At 33.0% G+C, this 25,821-nt stretch overlaps 5 protein-coding genes across 6 annotated transcripts; 2 read left to right on the forward strand and 3 right to left on the reverse strand.

The window, feature by feature from the left end:
• The first annotated feature begins 1,234 nt into the window (after positions 1 to 1,234).
• Positions 1,235 to 2,201, forward strand: LOC114366989 (21 kDa protein-like). The gene has a single exon (XM_028324049.1). The coding sequence runs from the start codon at positions 1,284 to 1,286 to the stop codon at positions 1,905 to 1,907; it is 624 nt and encodes a 207-aa protein (XP_028179850.1). The 5' UTR covers positions 1,235 to 1,283; the 3' UTR covers positions 1,908 to 2,201.
• A 5,375-nt stretch (positions 2,202 to 7,576) lies between these two features.
• LOC114367552 (pectinesterase inhibitor 4-like) lies at positions 7,577 to 8,511 on the forward strand. The gene has a single exon (XM_028324751.1). The coding sequence runs from the start codon at positions 7,608 to 7,610 to the stop codon at positions 8,238 to 8,240; it is 633 nt and encodes a 210-aa protein (XP_028180552.1). The 5' UTR covers positions 7,577 to 7,607; the 3' UTR covers positions 8,241 to 8,511.
• A 7,319-nt stretch (positions 8,512 to 15,830) lies between these two features.
• On the reverse strand, positions 15,831 to 18,307 carry LOC114425058 (probable pectinesterase/pectinesterase inhibitor 33). Its single transcript, XM_028391805.1, has 2 exons — positions 17,300 to 18,307; positions 15,831 to 16,674 (listed from the first exon to the last, which is right to left on the reverse strand). Exons 1-2 carry the CDS (start codon positions 18,207 to 18,209, stop codon positions 15,980 to 15,982), a joined length of 1,605 nt encoding a protein of 534 aa, XP_028247606.1. The 5' UTR covers positions 18,210 to 18,307; the 3' UTR covers positions 15,831 to 15,979.
• Positions 18,308 to 19,398: 1,091 nt separating this feature from the next.
• LOC114425059 (pentatricopeptide repeat-containing protein At4g25270, chloroplastic-like) lies at positions 19,399 to 21,296 on the reverse strand. The gene has a single exon (XM_028391806.1). It carries the CDS (start codon positions 21,200 to 21,202, stop codon positions 19,622 to 19,624), a length of 1,581 nt encoding a protein of 526 aa, XP_028247607.1. The 5' UTR covers positions 21,203 to 21,296; the 3' UTR covers positions 19,399 to 19,621.
• Positions 21,297 to 22,263: 967 nt separating this feature from the next.
• LOC114425060 (UMP-CMP kinase-like) lies at positions 22,264 to 25,580 on the reverse strand. Of its 2 annotated transcripts, none has more exons than XM_028391808.1 (9): positions 25,435 to 25,580; positions 25,284 to 25,352; positions 24,924 to 24,969; positions 24,336 to 24,453; positions 24,100 to 24,256; positions 23,689 to 23,769; positions 23,499 to 23,606; positions 23,172 to 23,227; positions 22,264 to 22,837 (listed from the first exon to the last, which is right to left on the reverse strand). In XM_028391808.1, the coding sequence occupies exons 1-8, from the start codon at positions 25,468 to 25,470 to the stop codon at positions 23,216 to 23,218; spliced, it is 627 nt and encodes a 208-aa protein (XP_028247609.1). In that variant the 5' UTR covers positions 25,471 to 25,580; the 3' UTR covers positions 22,264 to 22,837; positions 23,172 to 23,215. The 2 variants fall into 2 exon arrangements, with proteins under 2 accessions (XP_028247609.1, XP_028247608.1); XM_028391807.1 differs by having other exon boundaries at positions 23,172 to 23,237.
• Between the last annotated feature and the right edge of the window lie 241 nt (positions 25,581 to 25,821).

Below are 25,821 nucleotides of genomic sequence, written 5' to 3' on the forward strand. Positions count from 1 at the left end.
GATGATAATGAACCAGAAGTTATAACTAACTGGATTCTTTCACTTGTTTGTGTGTGTGACGTAAGAGTAGGGCTGTTAAAATAAATCGAGCAGAATTGAATTGGTATCTAACCAAATAGAACTGCACTACAAAAAATCAAAAACCGAACTATTTTGAATAAAAACTAAATTGAATTGTTTTATCCCTAAACCAAATTTAACTATAACTTGTGAGGTTGAAAATTGTGTAAAATATACTTCAAAATAAGATATTTACGGATAATAGTTCAAAATCAGTCCAGTCAATTCAAAGCAGTTTAGTTCATTTTGTCTAAACTATTGCCCATGCAGTTTGATTCGGATCGGCCGAATCACTTTTACAGTTTAATTCAATTCTACAATAGTTTGATTTGATTCATCAATTTTACCCACCAATACGTGAGACGAAAAACCACTGAGAATCAATAACCAGGCAGGAATACAGTAGAGGCTTTATCTATCATAACAGGTATATAGAGCCATATATATAAACACTGGAACCTAAGCTAATAATAACCTAAAATTTAGTATCAAAATCTTGACCTAAACTACGAAAATGCTAGAAATAAGATGGAGTGTTTGTGTGGAATATAATCCAAGATGGCTTAGGAAGCATCCACTTGTGAGTCAACTGTACTACGTATTATTAATGTTTTTGAACCCTCCGCTAGTACCCATGTTTTACTACCTGTGAGCTAGACGCCAATAAGAAGGAGAGGCGGATGCAAACATATATAATTAAATTGGTCTATGTTACGGAGTTGGTTTAATGCCGAATTCGGAAATCGAATGTTCATACATTAGGTACTATGCAGGAACTGTATCCAAGTGAGATGCACAAACATGGCAAAGAATCACACGCTTAACTTGAATATTAGAGGTTACACTCAATCTGGGCTGAGAAACTGTCCCCACTCACATGGTAGTCTTTTTTTAAACTTTAAGTTGAGGGGTAACTAAGAACCCCACTGGTCCCAATCATTGGAGCATGCTTATTTCATGATTTGATAAATCACGTCCATCTTGTTCACAAATAAAAAGGCGAACTTTCTTGTTTGGGCCAACCCTAAAATATCTTCCTAAAAATTAAATTCGTGGCTGAAAATATTCTCCTAACGGATTACTACATTCTAATTATGATATGCAAACGACAAAAAGTAAAACTGCAGAAGATAGAATTTAGAGTCCTATATATAGGCTACGTTCTTCCCATTTTATTCTCACACAAGAAAATTAATAATCCCAATCATCAAGATAGGAAAAGAATGGAGGCCATTTGTTCCAAGCACCTTATGACATCCCTTGTCATAATTCTTGCTTCTAGTTTGACCTTATCACAGGGTGCCAAGAAAGGCAGTGACAGTGAAAGGCCATACCAAGAAGCGAGCACGGTGTTCATTAGAACATCTTGCAGCTCCACGACCTATCCAAGACTCTGCTACAGCTCCTTAGTGAAGCATGCAGACTTGATCCAAACAAACCGTGTGGTTCTGACAGGCACAGCCCTGAATGTGACCCTTGCGTCTGCCAAGTCGACCTCGGCAATGATGTCGACGCTGGCAAAGAGGCAAGGCCTGAAGCCAAGAGAGGTTGCAGCGATGAAGGACTGTGTGGAGGAGTTGGCGGACTCTGTTGATGAGCTCAGAAGGTCTATTTCTGAGATGGCTCAACTAACACCCTCCAATTTTGAGATGACAATGAGTGACGTAGAAACGTGGGTGAGTGCTGCTTTGACCGATGAGAGCACGTGCACCGATGGCTTCCAAGAGACGGCTGCTGCTGGTGGTTCAAATGTAAAGAACACGGTGAGAGGCCAAATTCTTCAGGTGGCTCAATTGACTAGTAATGCCTTGGCTTTGATAAATCAGCTGGCCAATTCTCATGCTTAACTACTCCATCTTGTGCTATATATAGAACATCGCCTACCCTGTTTTTTTGTCTCATTTAGATGCTCTGCAACTGTGAAAACTAGTAAATATCTCAGTAGTTTCTTGAGATTTATGTCCCCGCTAGTGTTAAACTGTTCATGTCTCGTTCCAGCTAGCGGCTGGACCCATCCCAATTTTCAGTGTTGTGAATCAGGATCTTGTATTGTCTTTTTTATTTTGTTTGTTGAATCACTTGTATAATTAATATAAAGTGAAGTTGTTATGGCTATATAAAAGATTTTGAACTTACTGGCTGATAAATATTAATAAATGCAGGTAAGTATTTAATCTACAGATATATTTAACCACTTGAAAAATACTAATTACTCAGAAAGAAAATCTGTAAAACACACAGATATAAATGAAATAAATATATTTTGTTAAAACTAATTAAAATTAAAAATTTAACTTATACAGATTATGTGTACATTGATATTAAAATTAATAAAGATTATCAACGTATAACTTATATAACCTATTCTTTAAGTAAGTTGTTTATATATGTTCTATTTTTTTTTCTATTTCATACTATATTATAAATAACTTTTTTTATATGTTCAATTTGCATTTTTTATATATTTAAAAGGACATAAATGAAGCCTTTACTTTATATTCATTCATGTTGATCATTATTATATGTTTTAATCTTTTATCTTATTCACCGAAAACAATTAGACATATTTCATAAAGTTAAATTATTTCATTAGTTATTTTTAATCGTTGCATCTATAAAGAACATTTATGGTTTAGAAGAAAAAAAAAACTTCAATATTTATCATCATAAATGGATAATGATATAGTTTGTTTGATTCTAATGAGATGTAGAGATAATAATAGGTAGGTGGTAGTAGAGGAGAAATAAGTAATGGTGTATGTTTGGTAAGAGAGAAGAGAAAAGAGTATAAAGTCTCATCTTTTTTGTCTTTTCAAGAATAAAAAAATGAATAATAATGATTATCTTTCTCTTTCTTTTTTTCTTCTTCAATTAAACACCTTTATTTCCACTCTATTTCTCTCGATGCTTCTATTATTAACACTATTTCTTTCTTCTCTATTCTCATAAACTCTATTTATCTTATATTCTCCTTTATAAAAACTATGCTCATCACAAACTATGGGAAAACCAGAAAATTGAAACTGGTATTAAAATGAGAAAATCAGAAGTTTTTATACAAGAAATAGTAAAGATTTTTTTTTTTTGTTTCTCTCTTCTTAGAAAAAATGTTCAAAAACAGAAAACAAATCAAAAATAAAAGTGGCAATTTTTATTAAAAATAAAAACAAAATGTTTTTTTTATAAAAAAAAAAAACGAGCCCTAACTTCTTTATTCTTGATTCTAGATTCTAGATTCAAATTCCATGACTGCAGCTTTAATCTACGTTCTCCTCTTATCAGGTCTTAACTCCTTTGCAAACAATCATTTTTGAAAAAAATCTTACACATCGACTAGTGGGAAACCACATGCAACCTGCTAATTTAGTTGGTTATTTTGTAAAAAAGTTAATGTTGCCTCAACTACAGCCACAGATAATATAGAGGAGAGGAAGGAAAATTCCAAATGCAAAATTGCAACCCCCATAACAAGAAAATCAACTACACTGTTAACTTCTTTTTGAATATGGCTAACAGAAACTATCCAACTTCTTTTAAGAATATCCAACACCTCCGACAGCATAGTCGAGCCACTGATTAACTATGAACATCTCAAATCACTAATTAAGAATATCTCGACGGTCAAATCATATTGATAATCATATCTCTTTGAAGATTGTAAATGATGATAAGCCACTAATTAACTCATCAAAGAAAAATAAATCCGCTGATAGTCAAGTCATTGCACGTTCAAGAAAAACAAATTGCACCATGTTAAAAGGTAATTTGTATCATAACTACTTTAATTATTATTTATTTGTTGGGAAAAAAAATAGGCACATATTTTTATTATAAAAAAATCACAACCAAAAAAAAATGAGAGAACCAAAAGACAATATCATAAATGAAATAAAAAAAAACCACAAATTTATTTAATGTGATTCACACCTTCGACCTTATATTTTTAATTTTTTTACAAATTTATAAAATACGTTGAACAAACTTATAAATTTTTTTTGGATATGACCCTCCTTCAACTAGGATGATGACCCTCTTTTTAAGTTGAGTAATTCTTCTCTTCTTAAAAAATTCTACATATAAATCTAACATCATAATCATAACCGAAGAAATAAACGTTTAATTTATAGAATATGAAGTGTTGCACTCAATTTGGGTTGAGAAAGTGACACCAGTTGCATGGTAGTCATATTTAGTGCAAACTTTAAATTAAGGGGAACCGAGAACCCCACCGGTCCCAATTATTGGAACGACGAATAGAAAAATCACGTACTTGTTGGATTAGACTCATCATAAAAACCGAACTTCTTAGTTTGGACCACGTTTCCAAAAATAAAAATATTCCTTTTTCTAAAATATGTTCCTAACGGGTTACTTCATTTTAACTATATATGATAAACGGATTAGAGTATTAATGGTAAAATTGTACCAGGTAGAATTTTGAGTCCTATGTATAGGTTACCTTCCATCCCATTTTTCCTCAACAAACACCAAATCAAACCATCATATATATCGAGTTAGGAAAACAATGGAAGGCATTTCTCATAAGCATCTTATGACATCCCTTGTCATAATACTTGCTTCTAGTTTGACCACACACTGTGGCTGTGCCAAGAAAGGCACTGTAAGACCATACCAAGAAGCGAATACATTGTTCTTAGTGTAGAGTTTTAAACTAAAAGATAAAGTATATATATATATTGAGAATTGGATTTTTTTATTATTAAGATTTAGGTAGTTTAAATATAAAGTAAAAGATTATATTTTATTAGATGAATCTTAGTTGAATGGATGCATTGAAAGTTATTTTTGTTTTAACTTTTAAGAGAACTATTTATTATAGTTAGTGACAATCTTCAATACAAATAGAAAAAAGAATTAATGAAAAAATACAACACATATAAAGAGAATGTGTGGGAAGAGAGATTTTAAAACAAAATTACTTTATTGAGAGAAAAATATTTTTGAGTGAAAATATTATTATTTCTTATAATTATTGAGTGGGATACTCAAGTTTATAGAGTGATATATTATTTGAGATGAGTCATTAATCATTTTTGTAAAAATAAAATATTTCTGTTACATACAGAACATGGATTTTACTGTTATTGTCTCAAGTTAATTATGTCATCAGGTTCAATTGCCTCGCTCTTCAAGGTATAGCAGCGTACGCGTGTTGGTCTTCAACTTCATTAAGTGTGAAATAGTGTAAATATGCAATTAGCAATTAGTTGATCAGTTGTTGTCACCGCTGGCTAGTGTTAATGTCTCGATCGGGACAACTAGCGGGTGGACAGATTTTAGTGCTGCGAATTAGCCACTTATAGTGTCTATTTTCCTTCTCTTTTTTTTTCTTTGGTTCAATTACTTGTATCACTGATATAAAGTGAAGTTGATATGGCCATATAAAGATTTTGAACCTGCTGTCTTGTAGGAGTAAATATTAATAATGCAGGGTAGGTACGTAATACACGCATGCATGTATATAACAAATCGAGAAAAACTAATTGTTACGAAAAAATCTGCAAAATACACACATATAAATGATATATATATATATATATATATATATATATATATATATATATATATATATATATATATATATATATATATATATATATATATATATATATATATATTGAAACTAAATATATATAAAAAAAAAACATAGTAGTGTTATGTAACTTTAGAGCCAAGATGTGTCTATTCATTTTTTTTACTGAGTCTATTTATCTTATTAAAACTAATAAAGATTGTGGTCATTTAACTTAGAACCAAAACTACAGTCTCAACCATGTCTTAACTCCTATATTTCAAACAAACATTTTTTTTTTTTAAAAAAATCTCACGTATATATTGATTGAAGGGAAACCGGCCACGTGTAAACTACTAATTTATTTGCTTTGTTATTTGTAACAAATGTTAACTTATTATAAAAAAAATTGTTTACCCAAGGACATATAAAAAGGTACACTTTATTATTTTTTATCATTTAACAAATAAAAATCTCCATTATTATTTTATGAACTTAATATTATTTTATTTATTATTTGAAAAATAAAAAATAGGTAAATTCATATTCTTGACAAATGCAAAGCCACCTGATTCAACCAGAAATAGATTTCTTAAACCAAGCGAGCTTAGGCGGAGAAATCACAGGCTCACAGTTTTAGTGTTTTTTTTTTTTAAGAATCGTAGAAGATAGAAAAATGAATGAACCAAATCAGAATGTTTTTCATTAATCAGATGAAGGATATACGTAATATATAATACAATATGTGACAACCTTTCCTCCAAACTTTATCCTAAGTAACAGTACAACAGAACTAACTAATAGAATGTATCTCTTATTTAAATCAGTTTATTTCTTTGTTTAGTTTTAGGTAAGTAACTTCCTAAATATAGCCTCACAGTTTGTAAAAAAAATAACAAAATATTTGATTGGAAAATCGTGAAAGACTCAATATAGTTAGTTAAAGTGCGACGAGTCTAGACTCAAGAGGATATTCGTGATCAGCATCTAAAGAGCGTAATCGCTTATGATAGTCGGGTTCGTCGACGTTGATGATTTTTTTTTGGTTATCTAATTTTTTTATTATATATGTTTAGGATATTTTGGGTAATTTATTATAAATTTTAGTTTATTTTGGACCTCAGGAATTACCCTCACATTGTAGGTCCTGTGGATAATTATGGAGGAAATTAAGAACGTGAATTGGAGGCCTATGCATGATAGTCGTAGGGGTACGTTCAACAACCGGTATGGGAACAACTTGATCCATACATGATTCTATTTAATGGATGTTTGGTTCCACGTTTAATAGGCTATAACGTGCGTAAAGACACTCAGAAATTCAAAATTATTCAATATGACTTTCCTTCTAGGTGACAAGTTACCGAAATGTGCAATGTACAACTGTGTACATAGCTACTTTTCTTATAAATTTTATAAACGAATTTTCAAAAATGTGTAAGAAAAATTAATTAAAAAAAATTGGAAGCCAATCTTTTCATATTACCAAAATTTAAATTTAAATTTTAATAAAATAAAATCAAATTCCTTTATCTAAAAATTCATTAAATTGACAAGAAAAAAATGTGAATAACGAAAAAAAAAAAAAGAGGAGCAAAGTATATCCTTAATTTATTATTTATGTTTCAAAAGTCAATTATAGAATCATGTGCTGACTCATTATAAACAAAAAAAAAAAAAATCATGTGCTGACCCATATTTTTTCCTTAACCTTTGATATTATAGTAAATGCACGCGATCTTGATTTAATTTATCGGCAAGAAATCATGTGTATTTGCACATTACTACGTATATGAAATCAGCATGTGGCATCCCCATCTTGTGCGGTTTAATTTGCCTATGAACAGAGTGGATCTGTCCACTGCATACTCGATGAGCATAGTTTTTTATTCCCCTCTCGGATTACTTTCTCTTCGTGCATGGCTTTCACATGATCGCTTATAACATACTGATATGATAATTTGGCTATAAAATCCCCATTGGACACTTGTAGCAATGCAATAGAAAGACACAAATGGCATTGCACGATCTCGTTGGAAGTTCAAGATCTTCCCAAAATGTTTTTAGAATACTAGTAACCGTTCTACTCATCTTAACCTTTGTCCAATTAGCAGCATCTGCGTCGACCGCTACCGATTCCCTCAAAGCCTACAAAAAGTTCATAAAAGACAAGTGCAATTCAACCACTTACCCAAAAGTTTGCTACAAGTCTCTATACCCTTATGCATCACAAATAAAAAGAAACAGCGTAACACTGACCAAATTGTCAATTCACGTGGCTCTAAAAGCAGCCAAGAGTGCAAACAGCACATTGACGAAGCTGTCCAATTCGAAGGGGAAGCTGACACACGGAGAAACGTCGGTGATTGCGGATTGCAGAGAGAACATTGATGAGACGTTGGATATGCTTGAGCAATCTGCTGAAGGGCTGGCACATTTGAATGGCGCATCTACCGCTGATGAGAAATTCCAATGGGACAGCATAAAGACATGGATGAGTGCCGCCATAACAGATGAGGGTACATGCACCGATGAGTTTGACGAAATACAAGTGCGTCCTTCACTGCAGGAGAATATCAAAACCACCGTTTTTAACGTTTCTTGGTTAACTACCAATGCCTTGGCTCTCGTCAACAGGCTTTACTAATAAATATACTTAATTGTTCAATCTATATTTTCTTTTCTCTTTTAGCTAACACAATCTTATGCTGTTTTTTTCATAAGCCACTATATATGGTTATTGTAAAATTGTGGCTAGCTTTTGGTCTGTCATTCTTATGTTACATGTATGCAGTGTGTATACATGATCTACTTGTGAGTGTGCACTGTGCAGTGTATTCAAAGGGGCAAAGGTGGCTTCAATTCCCCCTAACGGATAGTATCTCTTCAAATATTATATATAAATTTTAATTTTCATATAAATATATACTCTAAAAAATGCCATTCCTTCCTTGGAAAAATGTCATTCGTCAAAAAAATAAAAACTCTGAAAAAATATTTCATATATTAATGGTTTTGTTTTTTATTAATGTGTTTTCATTGATATTGTTTGTCTATTAACAGAAATATTTTTTTATTATAGACATTATCATTCTATATTATTAATAACATGATATATTAATATACTATCAAAGAATTCCGTGGACTGTAGATTTGATTGTTTTTTCATTCACAGTGGCCGTTAGATGTAACTGAAATTCTCTTGTTTTGGAGAAACTTATTTCAGAACAAAGAAAAATCAAGTTCACGAACAAGAAAATGTGGAAACAAACATAAATATATTTTATTTTGGTGCATTACCAAAACGTTTAACTAAATGTCTCAAGTTCAACTACTCGAGAATGGAGTTGGATCAATTACCATAATCTTACTTAATCTAATTTGATATATAAATATCTATGGTCAACTAAAAAAAAAAGGGGGGCGGGGCTTAATGCATAATGCAATTACACTATTATTTATTAGTTGAACTTAGAATGTATTTAGTTTATTAATTGGTGCTCGAGTAAAATATAATTATTTTATAAGATTTTTTTAAAGTAAGAAATTGTATAAAATAGGAAAATGATGGTGTAAAATAACGGAAATTGTATAAAATGTAAACTACGCTTACGAAATACTTTAATTTACGAATAAAAAAATAAATACTTTAATTTGAATTACTAATAAATATATAATTTTTTTTTTTACTTTTTAGTATTTCCAGACTTTAAAAAAAATATTTTTAGTCAAACAACAAAAAAGGCTTCATTTTGAATTCCGCATGTGTTGTACTTTAGAATGGTGTTGTCTCTTCTCTTGAATCTTGATCAGTTTTTTTAAATGAAAAACATGTTCATGACTATACCGAATTACTGATATCAATTAATTAATATGCATCTATGAATAAATTTTCGTCCGAACTAGAGTAAATAGAACTATATAATAGAAGCCTATAAATTAAGAATCTCAAATTAATTAATACAATTGGAAAAAAAATGAAAATTTAAAATGGATGAGACTTGATCTTTCTTGTATGAACCAGAGAACCTCAAAAGGGGTCCAAGAATGTGAAATAGAGTAAAGTATAATTATCAGAACAATTTAACCGATAGCATTGTATATGGAGGAATAGATATTAGTCCGCAACATGAAGTTCTTCCTTTCAAACAAATGTTAACTTTTTTGAATGAGAATATGCAGAACGTTGGATTAGTGAATGATGAAACTAAAAGTTTCTTTGTCATTGCTTAAGCCTTAAATCATCTACTCTGACCCTCTGATGTAGTAGTTGGCCGAATTCGTATAGGCCATTTCTCGCTGGCCCTAAAATTATGGGCAAAGTATGTGATTACCATTGAATAATGTGACTTGGATATTTAATTTGTTGGCCATATAATTAAATTTATTACGCCTTGACTTCAAGTCATCATCACAAGATCCTTACGTACAAGTTAAAATATAACTTCGATCTTATAATTTACATTTATTTTTAATTGAAGTCTTACATTTTAAAGTTTTTGTTTTTTTTTTAATTTATTTGAGCTTCTTAGATCAAAACTCTTATGTTTTAATCATTATTCACAAACTGCCTTGACTTTTTTCAATTTATTTTCTTATGGGTCATTAGCGCTGATGATTTCTTCGTGGCATCTTCTCTCTAAGCTCACACTGCTATTCTGAGAAGAACACATTCCTATCGTCGTTTTCTTCTTCCTTCCTTCCTTCCTAACATTCTCTCAAAACCTTTGTTTCATCCATCTATATATCTACGTAAAATTAACTCATGCAGTTTCATTAATTTTGTAATGAGATTCAACAGAACTTGACGAAATAGCATTCATGGTTGATGCAAACATTGCTATGTCAATTATAGTATGCGAGGACATTGAAGTTCTTGCTGTTGCTGGTGTACAATCTGCCTTCAAATTTGCTTGAATCAATTATAATCGCATCCATTGCCATTGAGTATGCACTTATATCAAGTTAAGCACCAACTTTTAGCTTCACGAGAGTAGCCACTAAATCAAAATGAAGGCAATTTATAATAATTTTATAGTTTAATTTATGTTTCGTATTTATTTTATTTTGATATATTAAGTTTTAAAGTTTCATTTTGATTCTTTATGTTTTTAAAATACATTATTTTAATATTTTTTAAAATTTTTTTATCAAAAATATTAATGTTTGATTAACTTTTAAATTTTAAAAAATAATTAAAATAATACATTTTAAAAATATAAAAAAATAAAATTTTTGAAATTTAATGTTACAAAATAAAACAATCGTGAAATATAATTAATTAAAAATAACATAAAATTTAAAAATTAATAGAATATTAACATAAAATTAAAAAAAATAAACAAAATATAATATATTTTGAATACATAAAAAATAAAATAAAATATTTAAAATTTAATATATCAAAATAAAATAATTACAAAACATAAGATGAAAATTACATTCAACCTAATTTTATAACATGCAATGCATAGAACCCCTATACTTTTCCTAGTACATTTATTATCAATTGATTTTTAAGATTGAAAGGATCACTTTATGTTGTGCCAAAAAGCGGGCCTCATATTCTCATTTTACCTGCCTCGGACAGTTGATGAGATTGTTTCAGATACTAAAGAGTTAAAGTACCAACCTGCAACCATTTCATTGTGACAGTGAGAGATAAAAATTAACTGAGAGATGCCACCTGCAAGCCAACAAGGCTATAATAGACTTGGAAAAAAAGAAGCCATGTTAATTACCTTTTGTTAGCCAGGTCAACTGTTCAAAGAAAGTGAGTACTGGTTGAAAACTTATTTTAGTACAGCGATCAAATTGAAAATGAGAGAAAATTATGGGGACCAATTTTTTTAATTTCTTTTTTTTTTTTGGTGGTTGGTTTGTTGAACTGATTTCCAAGTCCCCATATATGGAATCCTCTAGTGTTTATTTTATGGATTCTTAAACTGAAAGCAATAGAGTCATGTAATTAATTAGAGGTTAATTTCAAAATGCATGTCTTAATGCAGTTGCAATCATTTTATATAGTTCAGCGTTGACAAAGGCCCCTTCACCTTAAATTGCAGAAACTGTATCCCCTTCTGATGTAGTTATAATAAATGAGCCTTGTTACAAAAAAAATATAAAAAAAAAAAAAACAAAATATACTAAATGAGCCTTCGGTTGGGCATGCTTTATTAACAAGAGATTAGCATGACAGAGTGATTGCGTCCTTGATGCTACTTGTTAATCATATCTCTTCTTTTTTTTTTTTTGCTATGGTAAGAAGTTATTATCAGGATATGAATTTGTAATATTTTTCTTAAGTTCCCACATTACTCCAAACATTTTGTGCTGCCTTGTTGAGTTACTTTCTTCCGCGCAAAAAAGAGACAAGGTTTCAAAACAAAGGATCATTAGAAAAACTGAAGAAATGATTGGTTAATGATCATAATTAGTTGCACGTTAAGAAAGAAAAAGTTGCTAGCGGGTTTGTTTCTTTAGCAAGCGAAGGAGTTGGGAGTAGCAGCTAGGAGGGTATCTGAAACTCTATGGCAAAGGCACCGGCTTTTTCAAACTTCAGTTATATGTTTTCTTTGACAATTTCCCATTAACTATAATACAACAAGTTGCACCATAAATTTAGGATCTCTATTTTCATCTCAAGAAATTCTATTTTGAGGGAGTAAGATTGTTTGTCCTTCTATGCACATCTCGAGCCCCACATTCCAACAAATATCACTACTTTACACTTGCTTGGCTGCAGCATGTGCAGGTTGCGGCAAAGAATCAATTTATTGGATGAAATGTTAGTTGATCAGCAGACTTTTGTTCGATGTTACGTTTAAGCATGTATTTTGATACTGGAGAATGGAGATGCATGAAGGATGATAATGCCAAGTTGGATTTTGATCAAGCAAGTTAGCAAGTTATGTGCTGATGCTGCACATCAAAGAATCCTTACCGAAATCACATTTGTGGGACAATCAAAACGGAAATTGAATGGATTATGGATCATGCATCAAGAATATCTTGTGACTCAATAAAATAACACAAATGGGTTGTATTTGTGGTGACAAGTCTATGGATGTATAGCTGTCTAATAATCCAACTCTCTCCATGTCCTCTAATCTGTCTGCATTTTCCATAACAAGTACAAAACTATGTTATTTGCCTGCCTCTAAATTAAAATGCTTGTTTGCAGTTGCAGCAATCTCCCCTAAGATTTTGTTGAAACTGTGCCTACAATAGCTCTGCATATGTGGATATGTGAATGTTTTAGCTAATTTTTAAAATTTTAAAATTGTTTGTTGCTAAAGATATATTTTTTAAGAGTTATGATTCTATTTTTATCATATTAGAAACGGTTTTAGTCATGTCTAAAAATAAGAAATTTTTTGTTTTGTACATTTAATTCTATTTTTATTTAAAGAACAAATAAATAATAGTTATTTATCCTTCAAAAATATATCCGCTCTTCTCTATCTTTTATCTAATTTTCAACAACAGATTTCAACATTGTGAACCTTTTCTACAAAGTATATAAGAAGAACGAGTTTTATTTATCTCTTAAAGCAAATCGTAAAAGAAAAATATGGATAACTTTTATTTATCTATTAAAGCGCAAATCCATAATTAGGATGGTTTAATTAAGTACAAAGCTATGAACAGATCAAATATTTATCTTGTCATTCTCATACCCCCGTTACCTTCTATAAATGGATGAAGTCAAAAGTTTAATAGTGGGGAAAAAAATACTTATAATTCTTGAGAGAGAAGAAAAGGAAAGAGAGTAAATAAAGACTATTATTCTCTCAAAAAGAAGAAAAGGAAAGAGATATATCAGATGATAAGCTGGGCCTAAGGAGGCCTAAAAAAATAAAGAGTAAGCTATTTATGGTAAAATGCCTAGAAGACTACCATTAGATACTATGAACAGAGGTGGATCTTAGAAGGGACAGGGGGGAACCGTGGCCCCCAAACTTTTTTAGAAGTGCACATATACATATATTATATAATAAAATATGAAGGATTTTGCAGTAAAGAAAAAATATAAAAAGATATCATATACTGACTCGCAGCCTTTGTTTTAATGTGTTTATTGTTTTTGTTGTGTTGGATCTCAACTTTCGATATATTTTAATTAGACAGGGAGCGAGAATGTGGGAAAATCAAATGGATAATGCCTAATGTTAATATGTCTTTGCCCACATTACCTTATTAGCAAATACTATGAAATATCAAAGTCTAATTTTGTACAGCGGTATGATGCAGAAAATTGTTTACATGTTTCACTTTATTCCTTTTAGCAAATCGTTTTACTTGAGTTTTCATAAATTAAGAAAATAAAAAATAAACTTGTCCAAATCAATTTAATAGAAGTATCTCATTCTACTCTGATTTTATTTAGTAAGAGATTTTATTCAATTACTGTAAAGTAATATATCAAATTAATTTTTAACACAATGTATATATATATTGAATGACTTAATTATTTGAATTATAAAAATATCATTTAGTTTATAAAATTATTAAATACCAACCATTTTAATTTTTATAGTTCAAAAATTAAAATGACTAACTTTTAATAATATTAGAAATTAAAATAACTGTCATTTATTAGTTTTAAAGATTTTAGGATAATATTTTTATGTAACATTAAATTTAAAATTAAATGATACTTGTATTTTGGCCCCTCAAAATATTTCTTCAAGTTCCGCCACTATAACTATGAAGAAGATAAAAATGACAACATTAGAAAATAAAGACTATTTTTTTATAGCAAAACTAAGCAAGATGAGGATGAGAAATCCTTCTAGGACCTCGAGGTAGCCTTAATCTCCCCTCCGAATAATAGATAATCTCTATGTCTTACCAAAATCATGAAAAGACCTATAAAGGTCACCTAGCAATGTAGAACATGCGTGGCTTCAACCCTTATAGCAGAACTCAATGTCATAATCTTTGCTGGTGACACCCGTAATATTGCAAAGCCTAGCCTGTGTATTCACCCCAAAGACCAACGTGAGACACGTTAGGGACACATGATCATCCTTTTGAGGTTGATAAGGAACATTTTCCATTTAATGCCCATTTTAAGTTATGCACAAGATGAAAACTTCCTTTATTCGAATATGCTATCATTTAATATCATCCGATAACCTCAACCATCCATGAATTTAGCAACAATAAGTTATGTTTTTCCACTAAATGTTTGTGTTTTGTGTGAATGGCGCTTTAGAGTTTGAGCAAATGTACATTTTATAAACAATGAGTAAAAGGGTAGGCTAATGATTTGAATTTTTATAATTTCATTCAATTAAAAATTATATTTATTGTGACTTTTATTAGAGATATAGATTACTAACATTAGTTAGTTACAAGTTAGCTATTAGTTTAATTAGTTACAAGTTAGTTATTAGTTTAATTATATAAAATACATTGTACTCATGTAATGTGTGAGTTTTGCTCATTTGAACGTTATTCTAATTTTAGTCCGTTTTACTTTTCTCCATTTTTCTCTCTTCCATTTGCATTCATTCATTCATGGCAGACATGAGATTTATCATGGTATTAGAGCAATACCACCCTCCATTTTTTTCGCTGCTTCGTTTAGTTTGCAAGTCATTATCTTTGCCCCATCCAATGTCAAAATCAATTTGATCCCAACACTTCATCTTTTTTGCTTTGTTCATTTTTTTTTCGTTCAGAGAAAGTCTTGCTAGCCACCCTTTCTAGTTTCCAATGCAATTTGATCCTTCTTCAACAATACTGGTCACCATTTCTTTACTTGAAACACATTGACCTTTTGCAATTGCAACCTCTTTTGTGCCTTGTCGATTACGGTGTTGTCAAATTCTCATCATCTATATGTGAAGAAATATCAAAGTTGTTCTTGTTTGCACTCCTTTTGGTTCTACTTTAGACAACTTTTTTTTATGTGGGATTTCCCATCTTCATTTGAACTATGTGTGCTACGTGATATCAAGTTCATATAAAAAACAAATGATAAATCCATGGACTCGATTTTGCATGAAAGATGTTCAACAAATGTAGAATTCTGAAGAGCCTTTCTCAAAGAAGTTCAACAATTGTTTATGCCTCTACTCAATATGATCTAATCGATGCAGAAAATCTTCCAACTTAGGTTTTGCTGTTGATTGATGCTGTTAGAAGTTATAATTAATTTTAAAATAATTACTACAATAATAATAATGTGTGATTAAATAATAGTATAAAAGAATTTTACCCGACGGTCAGTTTGCAAGTATTATTTATTCATAATTTATTATTTTTGTCTTGGAATGTACAAAAGAATATTGTGTCGCTTGTAGAAACAAACTACAACATAACTTAATTCCAACCAATTGAATATCATCAAATTAGTAATTAAGCATAAGACAATAATCAAAGGCCAGAAGTGAATGGCACACCAGTGGCAGGCAACCACGTGCGGCCGGCAAGGAGGTTAGCAACTGTGAATCGTGATGCCTCAGCTGGGCTACTTATTCTATGAAAACCGGGCCATCGTACCCTGTTTCTGGTGGAAGAACCGGGCCCAAAGTTCCTGTACTCTCCATAATAGAGAGTATTCAATGCAAAATTAGAGTCTCCCCATGGAGACCAACCCCTTGGGCTCACCAGGCTATCCAAGAAAGATTTCATGACCACAACTCTCGAGTATCGTTGCCAAGGCCGGCCCAAGAAGGTGTTGAATTTTCCAACAATGGGCCTGAGGTCTGGTGCAGCCCTGATCTGAGAATTGTGAATTGAAAAGCCAGTGTTTTGAAATGGATCATCTCGACCTTGGGCCGTGATCATGTTTGCTTGCCCATTTAAGGGTTTTCTTACAAGAATCACACAGTTTTGGAAAACAACAGCAGCATTGCCAAATATGAAGTCAACGGTTCCATATATGTAACATCCTCTGTAAAACTGTCGTTGTGCATGGACCATGAGGGTGTCTTGGTAGCCTTCAATCGCACAGCGATAGAACACGGAGAGGTCAGAGGCTGATCGAAGTGCCACTGCTTGACCCCTCAGAGGACCCGCCGTGTTTCTGAAGGTAATGTCACGTGCAATGAAGTGAAGACCATCAATTCCTGAAATTTTATTATTCGAATCACTTTCTTTTTTTCTTTGTAAAAAGTGTTAGTATTAGTAGGTAGGGAATGACATCTCCTATCATAATATGACACCAACCACAGAAAATTAATAAAAGCTTAATCAATCTATAAAATTATTATATATGCTTAAATCACAAGCATTTCTCCATGCCATTATGCCAAGTCTATGCCAAAAGTTACACGCATCATTTATAGGCCTCATTTACCTTTATATTCAAGTTTAAGTATTCAACACATTCTTTTTTGGAGATTACGACACATTCTTATTAGTAGAAATGTTCGAGTATTCGTTTACCTTCTTTTTGATATTTTAAATTTTGTAAATAATTTATTCATTACGTAGTATCAGGACTAAACCAAGTGATTTAGATTCAACTTTTGTCATTTTATAAATAAATAAAAAATTAAATAAAGTACAAAGTATACTGCAACATAAAATACGATTTTCCTAGATTAGAAGAAGAATCCTTAAATATTCCAAAAGGCAAAGCTTAAAATTCAGACTTAATTAATGAAGAGCGGGTAAGACGAATTCAACCAATAAACTGAATCAATAAAATAAGAGAGAAAAGAAAAGGAATTAATAGTTGTGAGTAGTGACCTGCTGTTGCGGAACTATAGGTGGTATAACCAGCTTGAACGCTCCTGGCACTTGTTATTATGGTATTTCTCATGCCATCACCGACCAACATAACATTATCGTTGGTCTTGTCAACCTCAATATTCTCTCTATAAACTCCTCTCTTAACATGTATAATGAACCTGCTCTTCAACCTTCTCCTTGCCGCGGCATTGATAGCAGCTTGGACACTCCTGAAATGCCCCGAACCATCTTTAGCCACCACAAGATGTGCCCTTATTGAAGATGACTGCAACAGCTTCCTCTCATGCATCGAAAACCATCTTGGAAATAATGCATCTTCTTCTGCATCTGCTGTGTAATGAGCCTCTCTGTACTTCAGGAAAGCCCAATTCACGAATAAGCCATTGCTTATAATCTCAGTCAGATTGCATCTCTCAGCGGGAACCATGGAATCTCGAATACCAAGTTCTAAGGCCCAGTTTTGGCATGTTTCAATGTTTGTGCGAGCCGTGCTGAGCCACGTTTGTGCATCGAAGGGTGAACAGCTTGTCTTCACGTGAAGGCCTTCAAGGGTGCGGTTTAGATGGAAAACGGTGTTGTCATAGAGCTTCAAACAATCACGGAACACTGATTTCTGCTTCTTGGTGACACCGTTTCCCCCCAACTCACGTGCTTTCCTTCGCATGATCACTGCTCTCTCCAAGGCCAAGTGAACTAGAATTGTGCGGAATTCGGATTTGTGTTTGAGTTGTTTGTGTTGGTAGTGGCTGTGTTTTATGTAGTATCTGCATGGCTCGGGGTATGGGGTTTGGTTGCACCACCAATCTATGTTGTTGTTGTTGGAATGTCTTCTTCTTGATGAGGCAATTGAGAAAACTGAGGACAGTAATAACAATGTTAACAATAATGTCTTTCCCATCATTGTCATTTTGGTGATGTTTTTCTCTTTTCTTGTTTCGGGTGCCCAGCAGTTATATATTTCTATTTTCCATACATGCACCCTCGGAGTGGGAGTTTCTTAATCATGTGCTCAGTGCTGACCCCCTTTTTTTTTTTTGTTTAATCTTTCATGTTACAGTAGACGCAACGCAATCTTGATTTTCTTCATGGATACGACATCACGTGCATTAATTTAGACAGTACTACGGAATCAGCACGTGGCATGTGCCATCCCATCTTTCACGGTTTATTATTACTGGTGAACATAGTGGTATTACTCATTGAACAATTTGCAATGAAAGCAGACAAATTAAATGGCATTGCGCACTCTTCTTGGAAGTTCAATATCTTCAGCCTTACGCGTAAAAAAAATGAGAAGAAATCTCTGTTTATTTGACTCTAAAGGCAGCCAAAAGTGCATACCCCGCGTTGACAAAATCTATGTTTTCGTAAGTCCCCACAATACTCCAACCGTTTTGTGCTGTGCTGTTTGTATACTTTCTTAAGTCTTACTATTAAAAAAAAAGGCAGAAGGTACTTGGCTTCAAATCAAAGCATGATAAAAGAAAGATTTTTTGTGAATGATGAGGATAGTTGTACATAGAGAAAAAAGAAATAAGTTGCTTAAATGGTGGCAGGATTACTTATTTGGCGTACGGAAGAGTTGAGGGTAGCAGGGAATCTGAAACTCTGCGGCCACAGGTACCATTTCAGACTTCAGTTATATTTTTTCTTTGACAACTTTCAATTGACTAATTTGGCCATAAATTTAGGATCTCCATTTTCATCTTAAGAAAGATGGTGCAGAACCCTGATAAAATATCAGTATGCACGTCTCTAATCATATCCCACATTCAACAGCTATCATTATTTTACACGTCCTTGGCTGCAGCATGTGCAGGTTGCTGCAAGGATTGATTTATTGGATGGAGTGTTAGTTGATCAATAGACTTCTGTACAATGTTACGTTTAAGCATGTCTTACGTAATTCCTTGCTTCGAAAGAGAAAATGTCAAAGAATTTCCTATTTGTGGTGTTAGAAATCATTAACTCCACACAAATACAATCCAGAAAGGCGTTACAAAATCAACTGCTATGAATGGAAGAACTCTTTTTTAATCTCTTGTTCTAGTCGGCAAGGTACTCAACCCAGTAATTATGTGTGATATGAAGATAGATTACATGTGAAAAAAAACAATACTATATTTTCTGGTATATGATGGCAGAGAGGAAGGAAGACAATGCCAACTTAGAATTTGATCAAGCAAGTTATGTGCTGATGCTGTACATCAAATAATGTTCATTGTAATCACATTTTGTGGGACAAAATGGAAACTGAATGAATCAAGAGAAAACACATAGGTTGTACTAGTGGTGACAAGTCTTTGGATGTACAGCTGTCTAATAATCCAATCCTCTGTCAACCAGCATCATTCTAACTCTCTCCATGTCCTCTAATCTGCCTGCATTTTCATAAATCCTCATAAGAAGTACAAAATTATGCTCATTGTCTGGCTCTAAATCAAAAAGCCAGTTTGCAGCAATCTCCCCTATAGTTGCGTCTCCGTGCATAAAGCAGGCATATAATAAAGCTCCCCACAGAGTTGGACCAGCAGCCTCAGTGCCAATTCCATCGACTATGATGCTATAAGCCTTTTTAATCAGTCCTGCTCTTCCATAAAGGTTAACCATACAACCATAATGTTCCATAATTGGTTTTATTTTATATTTTCCACACATTAGGGCAAACAATCTCTCTCCATCCTTCAACAAACCTAAGTAGGCACAAGCTGATAATATTGAAACGAATGTTATTTTATCAGGCTGAACACCAGCTCCCTCCATTTGCTCAAAAAAAGCAAGGGCTTCTCGACGTTTGCAATGTGCAGATATTATAGAATTCCACGAAACAACATCCCTCTCTGGCATTAGATTGAATACCCAACGTGCCTTTTCTAACCTACCATGATTGGAGTACATCATGATCAAGGAATTAGCTATGGACAAGTTCCATTCATGTCCTTGACTGATTACCCATCCATGAATTTGGACCCCAAGACCTAGTGATGACACCCCTGTAAGAACAGTGGATATGCTAACAGAGTCAGGTTCACACCCTTCTAAAAGCATTTGGCGGAAAATGTTCATTGCCTGAACCTCGAGGCCGTGATGAACATAAGCTGTGAGCATTGAATTCCACGAAACAGGGTCTCTATGAGGCATCTTATCAAAGACCTTTCGAGCCTTTACAATGTCACCGCACTTAGAATACATGTCAACAAGTGCATTGAGGATAAACCCATCAGCGGCAAAGCCAGCACGAATCGCATGGCGATGCACCTCTTCCCCCACTTGAACAGACCCAATTCCTGCGCAAACTTTGAGAACCCTAGGGAAAGTGAACAAGTCGGCTTCCACACCCTCTTCCACCATTTGGAAGTAGAGTGCAATGGCCTCATCGTAGTGGCCCACTTGAGCATATCCTGAGATGAGTGAATTCCAGGGAAATGCAGACGTATCCCTCTTAGCCATTTGATCAAACAGGTCGTGGGCATCATCCAGATAACCACACGAAGCATACAACCTAAGAAGCTTAGAGGAAATGCCGACATTTTTATGCAACAGGGATGTTGGGATAAGGCGATGGACTCGGATACCGTGAAGAATGGCTTGGAAGCGATAGCAGGTTTCTAACAGAGAGGCATAGATTTCCGGGTCAATTTTGATGCCCTTTTCAACAGAGGCTTCAAGGTCTTTGACGACTTGTTCAAGTGCTTCCAATTTAGTTTTGGGATGAGGACGGTGATGGATAAGGAGTGGGGTTGATTTGGGCTTTGGGAAGGAAAGACCGTTTCTTCTTTCTTGGCTTTCCAACCTTCTCTGTTTCCAAGTTTTGTTTTCGTTGATGTTTTTCTTCTTATTCTTCTTCTGCGAGCACAAGCTCATTCGATTTGGAGGGAACCTTACCAGCGTGGCTATCATTTTCTAATTTCTTCGACCGGAAATTGGGCATTTGGATGTATCATAATCATAGCATATATATATGGTATATTTCTTAAACTCTTGTCCAACAGTAACTTCCATCCAGGAACCTTTGATTAGATGGTTACAATAATAGATTAATAAACTAATACGATAATTTCTTAAAAATTCAAGACATAAATGATTTAACTTAAAAAAAAGATATATATGATTTAAATACGTTACCATTGAATTTTAAAAAGATTTTATATAAATACACAATATTTATAAAGAGATACTAACCATTTTCCGTTGACATATATTGATGAATAATGGCTATCATTTATAAAAATAGAACATAAGATCAAAACAAGAAAATTACAAGTAAATTTAGTTTCTTAACTTTGTAAGCATTGGTTATTTCTATATTTGAAATTCTTTAACTTAGTTCCTTATTTTGTCATTTATTTTAGTCTGTATTTTATATCACCGTTTTACACTAAAAAGATTAAAGCAAATGATATTTTATAGAATTAAAATGAAAAATTCATAAATCAGAAATTAGATCAACAGCTTGCATAACAGTGAGACAGTTTAGTTGTTACTTGCAACTAATTAAAGTCGTGTTTAACCAGGTGATCAACAAATTAATGTACTAAAGTTAAAATTAAATGTTAGAATATTATTCAATTTTGATTATTAACAAAAATAATTATTAATCAGAATTTACTTATCTTCATGCAGAACTTTGGATTAATTAGAATTCTTTCCTCTAATGTACCAGAGGTTAAGACAATAAAAAAAAATCTTGCTTCTTATGCCAAGAAACCTGATCAAATTGCAGCAGTATAAACTTAGAATCCTTCAGTTATTCATGTATCGCGCAAATTTCAATATATTAATCTTCCGCTAACTTCATCCTATGAAGGTTCTTCTCTAATAACATGTCTAATATTCGTTTTTATGTGCCACGGTTAGAACTACACACGGCAAAAAGGTCTCAATTCGTTAAATGCTTAGTGCTTACTAGCAAGTTTGCTAGAGAAGGTTTTCCATGCAACAATTGGGAGTGGGGTCTAAAATTAGTCCAAGGCTTTCCAACTCTACCATTATGTGTCTAATTAGCTTGGCCACTGCGAGAGACCAACTAGTTCACAATATCTGTGCGATGACAAAAATCAGGATATAGCCCAACACTTACACCTCTACTCCTCTAGATAGAGGTTGGACTGACATTTAGAATTCAATTTATTGTAAAAAAAAAAAAAAGTTACACAACATATGATACTTCTAATGGTATATTCTGCGCATTATAAGCACTTCCTATGTTTTGCTAGAGACGGTTTTGCTCCACCTATAGGCCATTCTCTCGGGACCATAAGCTCACTGCACGTTAGGCATTATAAGGAGGAAAAGAAAAAAAAAAAAAAGGCAACAAGAGCCATCTCCTGTGAAAGGTGGACATGTGTAATATCATTTTGAAATACTTCAGCGGATGAGTTTTAGAGATCTACCAAATTCCAAAGCAAATCAGCCATGAATTCGGATCAGATCCTGTAATCAACTGGTAACTATGATGGATCCCCACTAAATCCAAACATTAGCCAACTTTACAGTGCTCTCATCCAATTCAAACAGCTATCATCTAGCCTCGTGCTGCAAAGAATGATTCAAGTCATTAAAGAGAGAGAAGCCAAGGTGGATATGAAATTCAGAAGTACATCTACCCAACAAATATGGTGTTTTGGATTTCTCCTTTTCACACCCACTTAAAAAGTTAAAACTGAAACAAATAAAACTATGGTTAACAAAACTTAACACCATTAACAAGCCGAGGGCTGTCTATATACTTGTGCACCTAGTAAATGGTGTCAAATCCAGTTACCAAGAACTGTTAGTAAGCATGAACATGAAGAGGCAAATGTGTGCGGAGCATCATGCTTCCTAAGCATTTGTAACTAACGTTATAGAAATAACAATAAATATATACCTCACATGCCTCAAAAACTGGCCGAACATGCTCAAAAATTTCATCTACTGTTCCCACTGCATTGATCTGTAGAGATTAGGATGTCATATAATTAAGATATATAATTCAATTAGCATACTATGTAAAGGCAAAACCAAAATCAGTGTGTTAAGCAAGAAAGAGGCATAAAATACTTTGACCAGAAAGCTGTTTTTTTTTTCAAATAATTTCCATTGCATATACCATCACATCTATATATAAAGTATAACAAGCATACAAGTGAATCCCGAGACCAATCTTCATTCAAGTCAAACCTACAAAAGACTTAATGAAACTAAATAGAGTTACCCTGTAAAGTTTCCCTTTCTTAGCATAATAGTCAATCACGGGAAGATTTAATGACTCAAATACTTGAAGACGGTTCTTGATTGTATTTATGTTGTCATCAATTCGACCCTGCAATAAAATGTGTAGAATATATCAGACAGGAGTTTCTAATCAGCTTCTGAAGTTAAATCTCCGGGAATTTAATGGAAACCTGATTACGACTCAGCACACGTTTCACCATTTCTTCTTCAGGACAATCAAAGAAAAGTACCATATGCGGTTCTGCTCCAATCTGCATAATGAAAAATGTTTTACTTAGTTGAAGAATACAAGCAATAATTTACATGAAATAATTTACATGAAACTATTCATTAGCTCAAAAACAGTTTTCTGCCATGACAGTTTACTTTGTTCATTCATAGATATTGTCATTTGCAAAGATATTCAATACAGAGGATGTGGCAAATTCATAGTAGATTAAATACATAGAGAAACAGGTACTGGCACAGAAATAACTCGATACTATATCAATTTATCATTAGAAAGAAGAGCCCAAAGGAGGGGAGACATAACTTCCTTCAACTCAAATTTAAGAGCAAACGAGGTTAAAAGTCAAACTTACAATTTGTTCAAAAGCTATACGGTTCTCCTGGCTTCTAGGGAAGCCATCGATAAGAAACTTATGATTGTCACTAGATTCCATCTCTCTTAGAATCAGTTTGACAGTCACTTCTGATGGAACAATTCTTCCTTCTCCAATTGTATTCATAATCATTGAGCTGTTTTGGTGTTTTTATTGTTAAAATCCCAAAGATGTACCAGCAAAACAAATACAAAATTAGGATAAGAGAACATCACCCATATTCACTATCAGAAACCATCTCCCTTCTCAAAAGATCTCCAGCACTCAGATGCTTAAATCCAAAGGTTTCAACAATTTTTCCACACTGTGTACCTTTTCCACTACCAGGGCCTCCTGAGAGCGAAAGAACAATTTTAATTATCATTTATTTAAGGCAAACCCCTAAAAATAAAATAAAAAAGTCATGAATAGCGTCATTAAAAAGGAAAATCCCAAATGGCTCAGCTCCATTGTTAACCATCCATGATTAATCTTTCTAATGTCGTTGATTTGAGATAGTAAAATTCAATTACACAATCAACATACAAAAGCTTAACTAGTATATCTGGGTGCTGTCATTCCTTAAAGTTGCATAATAAGAGCCTTATCAACCTCACTAGTGTAGCTTCCAATGTTAAATATAAGGCAAGCCATCCATATATTTAGTGTTAAATATAAAGCATAGAAACACAAGATATTCAGAAAGAGAGCAGAATGGAACTCGCACTTTGATTCATTCACAAAAATAGTGTTTAGTTAGGAACTCTATTTTGTCAGTTTTGGAAGCTTAAAAGCAATATTGTGAATAAATGCATGATTGTTACCTAAAACAAAAGTTATAAGCGGTTTGGGGCAAATGCCATCCTTTTCCTGCATTAGAGGGAACAATATGAAAAGACTGTAAGCTCTCCGGTAGTCGAGTTATATAAACAGAAAAACAGAGATACTAATAAGTTGAGATGATAGGAAAGAAGAAGGAGGAGAAGTAAAACTAAACAGAAACTTAAAATATGGAATAAATGAAGAAAGTCGTGGTTGTAAATAGCAAAAGAGAAGAGTAAAGAAATAGCGATTTGCGAAAGAGGTGAGAGAGTGAGTTGGAATGTCATCTAATAATAGAACCTAAAAGGCTTAACGAAGTTAGAACCCTAGCGTAGTATGTAAGAACAAGTGGGGATGATTACCTGGAAGTGGAAGGGGAATCCAGTGGTAAATGTTTGGGAAAGCGAAGCGTTGATGTGTATAGGAGGTTCCTGGAGTGGAGAAGAAACAAAATCAAAAGAAAGTGGGAATATAAAGTGAGAAAGGAGAATAGAAGAAGAAGAAGAAGATTACCAGGACGCGAAGGAAAAGGGTTGCACGCCTCCACATTTTCTATTTCTCTCAACAAGTCAGTTCAGGTAACTCAAGAGAAGTGAGTGAGGGCTTTCTTATAATGTTTTAGAGAAAGAGAGGTCACATCAGATTCAGAATTATTTCATTTTCCTTTTCTCTTTTTTTTTTTTAATTGACTTGTACTATTTTTCTTTTCTTTTTAAAAAATAATTATACCCACCTCCCCTCCCTGTGCGGGAAGGACGTGCTTTGTGTTGAACATGTCCTCACCACCATCTCCCACGTTTCATGTACTTCTTGTTGCCCTTTTCAATATGAAAACTTTGCTCAATCAATACAATAACTTAAGTTTTTTTTTTTTGTTTCGAATAAAATTCTTACTTAGCA

This window comes from Glycine soja, chromosome 9, assembly GCF_004193775.1.
Source record: "Glycine soja cultivar W05 chromosome 9, ASM419377v2, whole genome shotgun sequence".
Lineage (NCBI taxonomy): Eukaryota > Viridiplantae > Streptophyta > Magnoliopsida > Fabales > Fabaceae > Glycine > Glycine soja.